We start from the raw sequence: 12,314 nt of genomic DNA, 5'->3' as shown, positions 1-12,314 counted from the left end.
AAGACTCATGCACATGTATGTTTATTGTGGCACTACCCACAATAGCAAAGACTTGGAGCCAACCCAAATGTCCATCAGTGATAGACTGGATTAAGAAAATGTGGCACATATACACCATGGAATACTATGCAGCCACAAAAAATGATGAGTTCATGTCGTTTGTAGGGACATGGATGAAGCTGGAAATCATCATTCTCAGCAGACTATCACAAGGACAAAAAACCAAACACTGCATGTTCTCACTCATAGGTGGGAATTGAACAGTGAGAACGCTTGGACACAGGCAGGGGAACATCACACACTGGGGCCTGTCATGGGGTGGGGGGAGTGGGGAGGGATAGCATTAGGAGATGTACTTAATGTAAATGACGAGTTAATGGGTGCAGCACACCAACATGGCACATGTATACATATGTGACTAACCTGCACATTGTGCACATGTACCCTAGAACTTAAAGTATGATAAAAAAAATATATATATATAAAACCTTAAATACAAGGCAGAAAAGTATAAAAAAGTTTTCTGTTCTCATTAATAGCCCCTTTGCTTTTATAAATTCAAAGGATCAATTATATATAGCTTTTAATAACCATTCTACATATTACATCAACTTTAATATTTCATAAATTATTTAAAAAATGATTTATAAAGTCATGAATAACCAGCTAGTGTTTTATGAGCTTAGAAGAATGTCAAGTTGCCTTGGTAACTATCAGCACAGAGGATTTTATTTTATTCTATCTATTTAGAACATTCAACCAAACTGTCGGTACATTTGAAGAGCTGCAAAAATACCTTGAAGGATATGTGGCAAACCTGAACCGTGATGATGAAAAAAGACATGCGAAGTAAGTGGAGGAATGTTTTCCTGAGCCGGAGCTGACTTCTGGCAGCCAATAAATAAAGAAGGGGACAGAGGGTGTGACTTGCTGTGTGCTAACTTTTAACGTGCCTGCACTAGAAAATTCTGGAGAGTTCTTTTGAATTGTTCTTCCACAAAGACAACACCACTTCCACTAGAATGGATATTGTCTAAGTCTATTATAAATAGTCTGCTCCTTTATTTTGGGTGATGAGTAGGAATGTTAGGGAGAAATGTTCTAATCCAGGGCCTTACAAAAGGGATATTTTATGTTGCCTGGTGACCTAGCTCAAAAAGACATTAATATTTGATTAGCGGTAAAGAGCAGGGTTATAGTTAGAATTTTTTCAAAATGTAAGGAATCTATTGCCCAGGGATACGTGGAGGAGGGGGTTGGGTAAGTCTCTAAATGTAGTAATAGTGATTAATTTTTTGTGTGTACTAGAAAACTCTACTTTTGTTAAATGAAAATTATTTGAAAATTGTTTGCTGAAACATTTTTTAGTGTGAATGCTTAAGCATATGTTCACTAGATAGTGCTATCAAAGCCATAAAGTCAAAATTCTTAGAAAACTTAAATTAGAATTAAATTAGAATATTCAATCAGTACTTCATATGTTTTTGCAATTTTTACGCTGAAGGCCTTTTGTGGTAATAATTTATGAATATGTAACCCAGAGCAGTAAACCTTAATTAAAAGAGAAAAAAATGGGTATTACTTAGACATAAAGTAAGAAATGCACCTTTCATATTTCACAAAGCAGTTATTTTGGTTCAGCCATGCAAAGCTTCAAGATCTGATAAAACTAGCAAAACGTGGGAAAGATTGTCAGTGTGGCGTTCTCCTGTACATGCAGCAAAGGAAGTGGCTGCCTTGTTTCATTCCCTTTCATTGACTGCTTTTCATGGTTGTTTTTTAACAGCTTTTTTGAGGTATATATATTTTTAGTTTAAAAAAAAATTCCACACTGAGAAGAAGCCTAAGAGGTACATTTTAAATACCACAAACTATACCCATTTTACCTCTCATTGATTCAATTTGGCCTTCATCTGTTTCTTAGTGTATGTGTATGTGTATGAGTTTTATGTTCGTATATTCTATTGTTTTCTCCCTGTGTGGGACTGAGTCTGATCCGTAAAAGTTGAGATAGCCTTTGTGGCAACTATAAATCATAGTTACAGCAGAAATTAGACTGTCGTAGGAGTGAAATTTGTGTATGGCATGACACCTTCTTGATTATGGGTGTGTGTGTGTAAAGTTTCACTTCTCTTGTACAGGCGGTCCATGTCTAACTGGAAGCTGTCCAAAGCACTCTCTCTGGAAATGATTCAGCTGAAGGAGAAGGTGGCCAGATTTTCCTCATCATCCCCATTCCAGAACCTTGAGATTATTGCAACACTGGGCGTTGGTGGGTTCGGAAGAGTTGAGCTTGTAAGGGGTTTACGTTTCAAGCATCTGAGAGAAGACTTTTGACTTTTTTTTGTCTTATATTCCAGCATATCTTGGAGGAATGTATGAATTGTTACTGGTATCTTAAATGTTGCTTTGAACTGAAATTGAGAAAGTAAATTTTCACTCTGTATATTGTATAGTAGCAGGTCTGTGCTAGTAAGTAACTTGTAATAATCAGCTGCTAGTTCAAGCTTATATCACATCTTTTGTGAATTTTCTTCTCGATAATTATCAATATACCAAGTAAGCACTTCCAAAAGGAAACATAAAATAATGTATTTTCTAACAGCAAATGTGTGTCTATATACATTCATGACACATTTAGTCTCCATACACTAAGGAAGAATGTATCAAGTGAAAATGCCATAGAAATGAAATATTCAATGTTATAGTTGTGTTCTTTAAACAACTCCAGTACCATGTCTGTATTTCACCTTCATTATTTTCTTTTTGGGTTGCTCAAAATTTCATATTGTGAGAAAAGAAGATGAATGAAAGGGAATAATTGGGCCAGGCACGGTGGCTCACGCCTGTAATCTCAGCACTTTGGGAGGCCGAGGCGGGCGGATCACGAGGTCAGGAGATCGAGACCATCCTGGCTAACACGGTGAAACCCCATCTCTACTAAAAGTACAAAAAATTAGCCGGGCACGGTGGCGGGCGCCTGTAGTCCCAGCTACGTGGGAGGCTGAGGCAGGAGAATGGCATGAACCGGGGCGCAGAGGCTGCAGTGAGCTGAGATCGCGCCACTGCACTCTAGCCTGGGTGAAAGAGTGAGACTCCTCAAAAAAAAAAAAAAAAGAGAATATTTGAAGAGAAGCCTTCTGTAGTGCTGATCAGGATATCTGGGAACTTACAGCCTGATTTCAGTTGTGCCTTCCACATCACCCTCTCTTTGAGCTATCAGCTTCCAAGGAGTAGCACAAGTGGTACTGTCAGAACAAGTTTTCCAAGGAAAATGTGGAATAGAGATCTGTGGCCTTACTGGGTACAGATGGCTCTGAGGCCTTGGCAATTACGAAGTCCTTCTTTGCCCATCAGATTTTTAAGGATTCACCATACCTTATCTTCTGGGAACTCTGCTGACCTGTTGGTCTGCTGGCTGGCTTTGGGCACGAGCAGATTTGAAATGCTGTCAGGAGAGTCTGGACAGTACGCCTCAGACCCAGTCCTTACTTCATCTCTGATCGGGGTGGGGACAAATGGTTCCTTAGGATAAATAATGTGTGTAATGTCTCTTATACCTTATGGAGAGATAAAGATAATACCTGTCTGCAGTGGTATTTTTCGTGAAAGTTTGTGGAAAAAGGATTCAATTAACAAAGCTGAGATCTGTTTTCTAATAATAATTGAAGCAGTAAATCCACCATTGATTTAAAAGTCATGGGCAGCACTAATGGCAAACATGAGCAAAATATGGAGTGCAGCCATTTCTGCACAATCTAGTTACTTATCTAGCATAGTCTGCTTATGGAGTTTTAAATCTATCAAAAAATTATTTTAAAATGTTTACTTCCTTTTAAGGAAATACTTGATCATGCGTCTAGGCTAGTACTGTTTAATAGAACTGTGCTGAGGGAAATGTCCCATATCTGTGCTATTCAGTAGGGTAGCCACTAACTAGATGTGACTATTGAGCTTTTGAAATGTGGCTAGTATAACTCAGGAACTGAATTTTAAATTTTATTTAATTTAAATTTACATAACCTCATGTGATTTGCAGTTATCATATTGGATGGTACAGATACAGAGCTTGATTTCATATATGTTGCTTTAGGCTGGGTGCAGTGGCTCATGCTTATAATCCCAGCACTTTGGGAAGCCAAGGTGGAAGGATTGCTTGGGCTCAGGAGTTTGAGAATAGCCTGAGCAACATAGTGAGGACCCACCTTTATAAAAAATACAAAAATTAGCTGGGTGTGGTGGTTTACACCTGTAGTCCCAGCTACTCAGGAGGCTGAGATGGGAGGATAGCTTGAGCCCAGGAGGTCAAGGCTGCAATGAGCCCTGATTGCACCACTGCATTGTGGGCGACAGAGTGAGACCCTGTCTTAAAATATTATAATAATAATAATATATCTTGCTTTGAAAGCAAAGTGAATAATAAGAAAAAAATGGCAATTCTAGTCAAAGTTTTTTATGTCACCCAATTAAAAATAGAATAGCTATCTAAATATTAAGTCTAACAGAATTTTTTTGCTTTAATTCAAAAATTTTAGAGCCACATCCCAGATAGATGAACTATTCTAGAAATAGTGATGAAAGGGAAGTGTGTACACTTGAATTAAAGTTCTCAAAGGGATAAGTGGCTAAGGGCTTCCATACTAATTAAACATGAAACAGTTTTAACTCTCATCGATTAGCATGTTTTATAGAGATACAAGTTAATTTTGAGGTATCTTTCCATTTCTTACATAGGTTAAAGTAAAAAATGAGAATGTCGCTTTTGCTATGAAGTGTATAAGGAAGAAGCACATAGTTGACACCAAGCAGCAGGAGCATGTCTACTCAGAGAAGAGAATCCTAGAGGAGCTGTGCTCTCCATTCATTGTGAAGTAAGTGAGCAGTTGGCTTCCAAGGACTTAGGATTTTCAGGCTCTTTATTTATGTATTTACTTAAATTATTTTTATTTTTATTTTTAATTTTTGTGGGTACATAGTAGGCATATATATTTATGGGGTACATGAAATGTTTTGATACAGGCATGCAATGCATAATTACAGCATGGAAAATGGGGTATCCATCCCCTTGAGCATTTATCCTTTGTGTTACAAACAATCCACTTATACTATTTTAGTTATTTTACAATGTCCAATTAAATTGTTACTATGATCCCCCTGTTGTGCTATCAATTGCTAGATCTTATTCTTTCTTTCTATTTTATTTTGTACCCATTAACCATCTCCCCTTCCTGCATGTTTCCCCACTACCTTTCCCAGGCTCTGGTAACCACTCCTCTATTCTCTATCTCCATGAATTCAATTGCTTTGATTTCTAGACCCCACAAATAAGTGAGAACATGTGATGTTTGTCTTTCTATGTCTGGCTTATTTCACTTAACATAACGACCTCCAGTTGCATCCATGTTGTTACAAATGACAGAATCTCATTTTTTTTGTATGGTTGAGTAGTACTCGGCTCTTGTTTTAAACTTTCCATGCAAGAGGACAGAACGAAGAGGTGGAGGAGGCCCCACTCTGGATTCTCCAACCCAGTCACAGCAACAGTACTAAGTTTGAGATCTGGGTTCAGATGTTTTCCAGTTGTTTTGATTCTTTGCTTTTTTTTCTTTTGAGACGGAATCTAGCTGTGTCGCCCAGGCTTCAGTGCAGTGGTGCGATCTCTGCTCACTGCAAGCTCCGCCTCCAGGGTTCATGCCATTTTCATGTCTCAGCCTCCAGAGTAGGTGGGACTACAGGCGCCCGCCACCACGCCTGGCTAATTTTTTTTTTTTTTGTATTTTTAGTAGAGACAGGGTTTCACCATGTTAGCCAGGACGGTCTTGATCTCCTGACCTCGTGATCCACCCACCTCGGCTGGATTACAGGCGTGAGCCACTGCACCCAGCCTGTTTTTATTCTTGAGTAGACATCACAAAAATGTGTGTGTGTATATATATGTGTTTGAGTATGTGTGTGTGTATATATATATATATATATATGAATATAAAATTATTGAGGAATAGTTTGAACTGGTTATTTTATTCAGAGTTAATGCAGAATTGGGGACTAGGGAAGCAAGGATTTGTGTGAAACTCCTCAGAGAGCATCCTGATCTTGAATTTCTGCAGAAGGCAGCATTTGGGCACATGTGGGAAGCCAAGGGGGAATGTACCCTGGTCCTAGTAGTAGCTAGGTACCAAAACATCCATCTTCTAGTAGTTATTCTTTCTGTAGCTGTCACAAGAGTTTGCAAAGAAATATTAATTATTATAGACCACAGCTCTCTATCCTTGTGAATTCATGGGTAGTGGCCTAAGCCAGTTTATGCTTTCATATATGTCGTAATGCCCCAGAGTGTAGTTTTACTGATTTCTGGGTAATGTAAAGTATCCCTGCAACGGCTAGAATTTATGCTTTTTGATCAAATGCTTTAAAAGACTCTTTCTCCCTATCCATGTTTCCAGACCCACTTTTTTCCCCAAGATCAACAAAGAAGTTTGAACCCAGGCAGTGCTGGCAATAGAGAGTCATCCAATTATCTTTATATTATGTTCCCAGAATGGATGCCTTTTTAAAATTAATATTTTGTTAACAAGCTATGATGAGCAGCTTCAGGGCATGGATTAGATTGCATTCATTGTCTTATCTTCAACTCTTTCCAAAGTGCCTGGCATGTAGTCAGGCAATAATATGAAGAATAAATATTAATGACAACATATATTGAGAAATTAACATACATCAGGTGCTGTTCTATGCTATATCTATATGTATAGATAATCAACACATTTATCTCACTGGTCAATTAGAATAAAATGGATACATATATTTTTCAATGAATATATATCAATAATATACATAATAATATGTAATCCGTATAGAGTAAAATGAATATATATGTTCATTGAGAAACAATGAGAAAACAGAGGTTGCATAGCTAATAAATGTCTGATCTGGATTCAAGCCTTGGCAGCTTAGTTCAGAGCCCACACTTTGAACCACTTTCCTGATTGCTTCTTCTATCTGTATGTAATATGGCTGTTCTACTGTCTGCTTTGGTCTGGGTGTGGTGCTAGGGAGAAAAGGGGGTCTCTTGATGATTAAGGCCCCAAAACTGCTTTTACACAAGGTTGAAATATGATGCCCTGCCTAGGTCCCGCTTCAGAACTGAGGCTCCCATTCCCCCAGCTTCAAGGAGTGTGGTTGTCAGCTGAGGACTCTAGCTCAGTTCCTCTCTGGGCATTTGTTTTTGTTTTTATTTGGGGAAGAGAACCACCTTGCTCAAGTGAGCAACATAGTGAGGACCCACCTTTATAAAAAATACAAAAATTAGCTGGGTGTGGTGGTTTGCACCTGTAGTCCCAGCTACTCAGGAGGCTGAGATGGGAGGATAGCTTGAGCCCAGGAGGTCAAGGCTGCAATGAGCCCTGATTGCACCACTGTGTTGTGGGCGACAGAGTGAGATCCTGTCTTAAAATAATAATAATAATAATAATAATAATAATAATAATATATCTTGCTTTGAAACCAAAGTGAATAATAAGAAAAAAATGGCAATTCTAGTCAAAGTTTTTTATGTCACCCAATTAAAAATAGAATAGCTATCTAAATATTAAGTCTAATAGAATTTTTTTGCTTTAATACAAAAATTTTAGAGCCACATCCCAGATAGATGGCATGTAGTCAGGCAATGCATGCCTTCGGGGACATGCATCCAACAACTGCAGAGCCTCTTGAAGCTGAGGCTTTTGTCGAAACTAAAACATAGCCCAATTCTATGTCCTCCCTCCCCCACAGGTGTTGTTTCCAATTGCACTCCCCACTAATCTTACTGCTTGCAAATCTCAGTCTCAGAGTCTATTTTCAGGGGAATCCAACATCAATTAACCAACTAGGGGATATAAGACATTGACATGAATAACTAGTATGCAAGGCAAATCTTAAAGGTGACATATTCAGAGGTCTCTGAGGTTTTGGAAAAAGGAGAGGACATATTTGATAGGTGGGATAATGAGATGTTTTGTTAAAAAGATGGCCTTGGAGGTTGGCCCTGAAGAATGGATAACATTTTTACGGTAAAACTGAGATTAAGAAGTTCAGTCTGTGGTTAGAGAAAGGCCAATCTAAGTGAGATCCACGGGAGCAGAAGCAAGGCAGTAGGGAAATCAAAGAGGATTTGGCGCGAAGCCCAGTGTAGTTGTGGGGTATTTATATGGAGATGAGGATCATTGTTCATAATGTTAATGATGATAGTTCTAAGCAACTTTAAAAAGGTTTTTAACTAGATTTCTAATAATAACCATGTTTTTATCTGTCTTCACAGATTATATCGTACTTTCAAGGACAATAAGTATGTATACATGCTTCTGGAGGCCTGCTTAGGTGGGGAGCTATGGAGTATATTAAGGGACAGGTAATGAAAAAGTTTGTGTGCTCACGTCTGGTCTAAGGGATGCTATATTTATAATCATTAAAAAAGGCATAGAGGAAATCATTAGGAAATTATTATAACAAAATATCCCTTGATAAAATAAAGTAGTAATAGTGATATTTTCTTAGCTAACGCTACAATAGTGCCCTAACACCACGTAAGGTAGTTGTTGTCATCTGTTTTAGAAAGTAAAGAATCCCAGACTAGAGAGGAGGGGAACTATCCGAGGTTACATTACTAGTATAAAGCAGAATCAGGGTAAAAACCCAGATGTTTCTGATTCCAAATCTCCTAGCAGAAGCAGTGTGATAAACAAAGGTGGGGGTGGGGAGTGGGTAAGCCCTCACTGAAAAGCAGAGCAAGATGCCTGCAAAGATTCAGTTTTACACAAGGGGGTGATTTTCACACAATTAAAATCATAGATACATACTAAGCACCACCTATGTAAAAGGCTCCATAGTGCACGGTGGGGGTCAGGAGGGGACGCTCTAGACAGTGTGGACTTTTCTAACCAAAAAGTAAAAAGTAGAAACTTTAACGAGTTTAGAGTTTCCTTGGGAGGCAAAACATTTCATTGTTTAGTGAGAAAACTAAGTGATGACAAAGAAGTGGGAAATTTGTAGTTTAATGCCAAATAGTGTTGTAGATGGTGAGCTCCGAGGAGGGGAGAGAGAGAGAATGTGATGATAGAGGAAGGATTTGAATTAAACTCTAAACATGACCCAAATTTGGAAAGGCAGAGAGGCAGGGAAACTGTTTTAAGACAAAGCAGGGAAGTTGGGGTAGTATTATGTCTCTTTGTGGATGGTGAACGGAAGAATTTGGGTAGAAGTAAAGGGCAACAGAAGACATGAGAAGGTAGGTTGGCATTAGATTGTAGGGATTGATGCAAGGCCACATATTCACAGTCAGACCCGTGCCAGTGGTTTTCAAAGTTGGCCGCACATTGCATTCACGTGGAAAGCTTTTACAAAGTAAAAATGCTAGGCCCTCATGCCAGAGGTTATGATTCATTTAATCTGGGATGGGGTCCAGTAAATGATTTTTTAAATGCTTCTCAGGCAATTTTAATGTGCATTTATGGTTGAGAATCACGGACTTAGGCAAGGAAAGAACATTGAGCATCTGAGTAGAAGATGAATGTGTTGTATCAGGAACATTTCATTGGACGGATTTGAATGGGGAGAACTTGGAAGGGTGAGGAGATTTTCATGATACCTGCAAATGCATTAGCCTCTTCTGTCTTTGCTTCAGTAGGCAAATTTGTTGAGAAAATCTAAATCATTTTAGAAAGGGGAGTTACTGCTACCTGTTAGGCACTGTGCTTAATCCTGAAAATGCTTCTAAGTAAGTATCACACCTTTTTTATGGATTCTGAGCCTCAGAACAGTTAAACAACTTTCTCAAGGATATAGTGAGCGAAAGCAACAGGAGTCAAACCCAGTTTCTGTCACTCCAAAGCCATGTTTCTCTGTGAGATCATGTGGTAAATCACCACTGCATTAAAAAAAAATTCAGTCTGTAAAACTACACACAGTGCTGACAGAGGGGACTCTAATAAAAGATCAAGGGGCCCCAAACAGAAAAGACTTATGATTCCATTTCTACCGGGGTTACTCTGACATGCTATGCAAACAGGAAATGGAAATAATCACTTGAGTCATTTTTAAGTCAAGCAATCAATTGCAAAAGTCTGGTTCAAGCTCTCCACTATAATTGCATTTTCTCCAGAGTTTGTGATGGGTGTCTAAAGAAAGTCTTTGTTTTTGGATTTTTCTCTTTTACATGTTCATGTGTGATTACCAAAAACAGTTGTTGATATTTTAATTTTAGTGAAGTAGTTCTTGTTTGTATCACATATCTCCCTGAATTGCCTTATGATCTGCAAACAGCTTAATTCATGGGTACTATAAAATACATTTTATTGTTGATACCCTGCAAAATATTTATATTGCATAAACTTGCCAATCCAATAATTGATTTGACACCTAGAACAGCACCAAAGACGTGTATCCAGAGCATTAAGAGGGAAAATGATTTCGTTGCAGAGGCAGCTTTGATGAACCCACCTCCAAATTCTGCGTTGCTTGTGTGACAGAAGCATTTGATTACCTGCATCGACTAGGTATTATCTACAGAGACTTGAAACCAGAAAACTTAATTCTAGATGCTGAGGGTTACCTCAAATTGGTAAGACAACTTTTCTCACTTATAGTCTCATATGAGATGTTTCCCCTGGCAAAAGTAGTGTTATAGTTGCAATTTTCTTTTTAATTTTGGTGCAGCTGTTATTCTCTCTTTGGGGGTATGGCCTTTGATACTTCCAGACAATATAGGGAGCGATGTTATGAGTACATTATTTTTGACCTAAAGATTTAATGTCTAACCATATTTGTGACTCCTACTGAAGGTTCACATAATAGAATGCCTTTAAAATTGGATTTTATCAGTATTTTTGTTTAATTTTTAATAATTTTAACTATTTTTAAATTGATTCTTGCTATCCATAGGGAGTGGCTATAAGGAATAATAAAAGAAGATAATATGATTTCTACCCCAAGATATCCACTGTGTATATATAAAGAGAAGATAAACATAGAGACGTTAGTAGTTTTCTTGAAATCTTTTGAGGTGATTATAACGGGGCCCCAGGGTTTAACATCACAAGGCTGGAGTACAGGCTGCTTGAGGACACAGACTTTCCTGGCTGTCCGTCTTTGTAATCTGCTGGTCCCTAATATGACTCCTTTGCATGGTATACTAAAGAAAAAATTACTACTAGTCACAAACTGCTTTCAGCGAGAAGCTATAATAGACTGGACAGTCATAACTGAGGAGAAAGCAAGGCACGTTGGGCCTCGGGAAGGAACCCCATTAGAATGGGGAACCCAAGCTTTTACCTGAGTCCATTTTTACTTCAAGGATGTTAAACCATTTCTGAACTTAACATTTACAAAGATATTAAAATTTCTCACTTCAGACTTTTATAAAGTTCTGGAAATAAAAATAGCTCACATTTAATGGGCAGTTACTATATTTAAAGCTACTATGCTAAACCTTTTACAATTAACCTATTTAACAATCTATAAGATAGGTTAGATAGGTTTCATCACCCACATGTTATAGTTGTATAATTCAGCCACATGAATTAAATTTATTATGTGTAAATGCTAAGATATTTTTCTCCGTGGTAAAAGAGTAAAATAAAAGCCCTTTCATGTGAAATCTGGCTAACTTCCAAAAAACACTTTTAATCATTCAAGCTTTATTTTATCCATGAAAGATAGCTTTGAGAACTGGTGACGTACTAACACAAGACCCCAATCACTTCTGTTCTTCACAATTCCTTCATTGGTTATGCCTCCTACATCTCTTTATAGAAACTCCTTGGAGTATTGTAAAACCAACATGAGGGATGCAGGCAATTCAGAAGCTCCATCTCTTTTTTCTCATAACTAATTTTTTTTAAAAAGCTGTTTTTTTAAAAAAACGTATTTCATATGTATAGGCATAGAGGTGCTGTTTTTTTAAAAAAACATATTTCACGTGTATAGGCATAGAGGTCAATAAATAACTGCTGTTATCCATTCTGCTAATTCATTTACCAATCAGCTAAACAAAGAGTAAGAACTATAACCTTCAGTGATTAAAAAGTGAATATTAAATATTTCAATTTCTAGCTATGAATTAAACTATATACCTTGAAATACTCTTACTACAAAATGTCTACTGGATGAAACATGAAAAGCAGTATTAAATATATGGCTGAGTTTATAAGACAACATGAGAATTCTTCTGGGGTTTGAAATCAAACTTGAGCAGCAGTGTCTGGTGGAAATCACACATTGAAGCTGCCATCTTACATGCACCTAGCAATCCTAGGTGGTCTAGAGGTTTGATTTTAGTA

The 12,314-nt window shown here is 37.7% G+C and overlaps 1 protein-coding gene across 2 annotated transcripts in view; it reads left to right on the top strand.

Annotated features, from left to right (window-relative positions):
- PRKG2 (protein kinase cGMP-dependent 2) overlaps window positions 1-12,314 on the top strand; it is a 117,574-nt gene that overhangs the window by 61,311 nt on the left and 43,949 nt on the right. The window contains exons 10-14 of one of the 2 annotated variants that reach the window (XM_030819060.1): window positions 751-849; window positions 2,142-2,295; window positions 4,735-4,871; window positions 8,300-8,389; window positions 10,456-10,597. In XM_030819060.1, the coding sequence (XP_030674920.1) occupies window positions 751-849; window positions 2,142-2,295; window positions 4,735-4,871; window positions 8,300-8,389; window positions 10,456-10,597 (622 nt within the window). The remainder of the gene's footprint in view (window positions 1-750; window positions 850-2,141; window positions 2,296-4,734; window positions 4,872-8,299; window positions 8,390-10,455; window positions 10,598-12,314) is intronic. The other variant, XM_012499362.2, reaches the window with a different exon arrangement.

The sequence above is a fragment of the Nomascus leucogenys genome, chromosome 9 (assembly GCF_006542625.1).
Source record: "Nomascus leucogenys isolate Asia chromosome 9, Asia_NLE_v1, whole genome shotgun sequence".
In the NCBI taxonomy this organism is placed as follows: domain Eukaryota; kingdom Metazoa; phylum Chordata; class Mammalia; order Primates; family Hylobatidae; genus Nomascus; species Nomascus leucogenys.
This window is presented reverse-complemented; position numbering and strand designations above follow the sequence as displayed.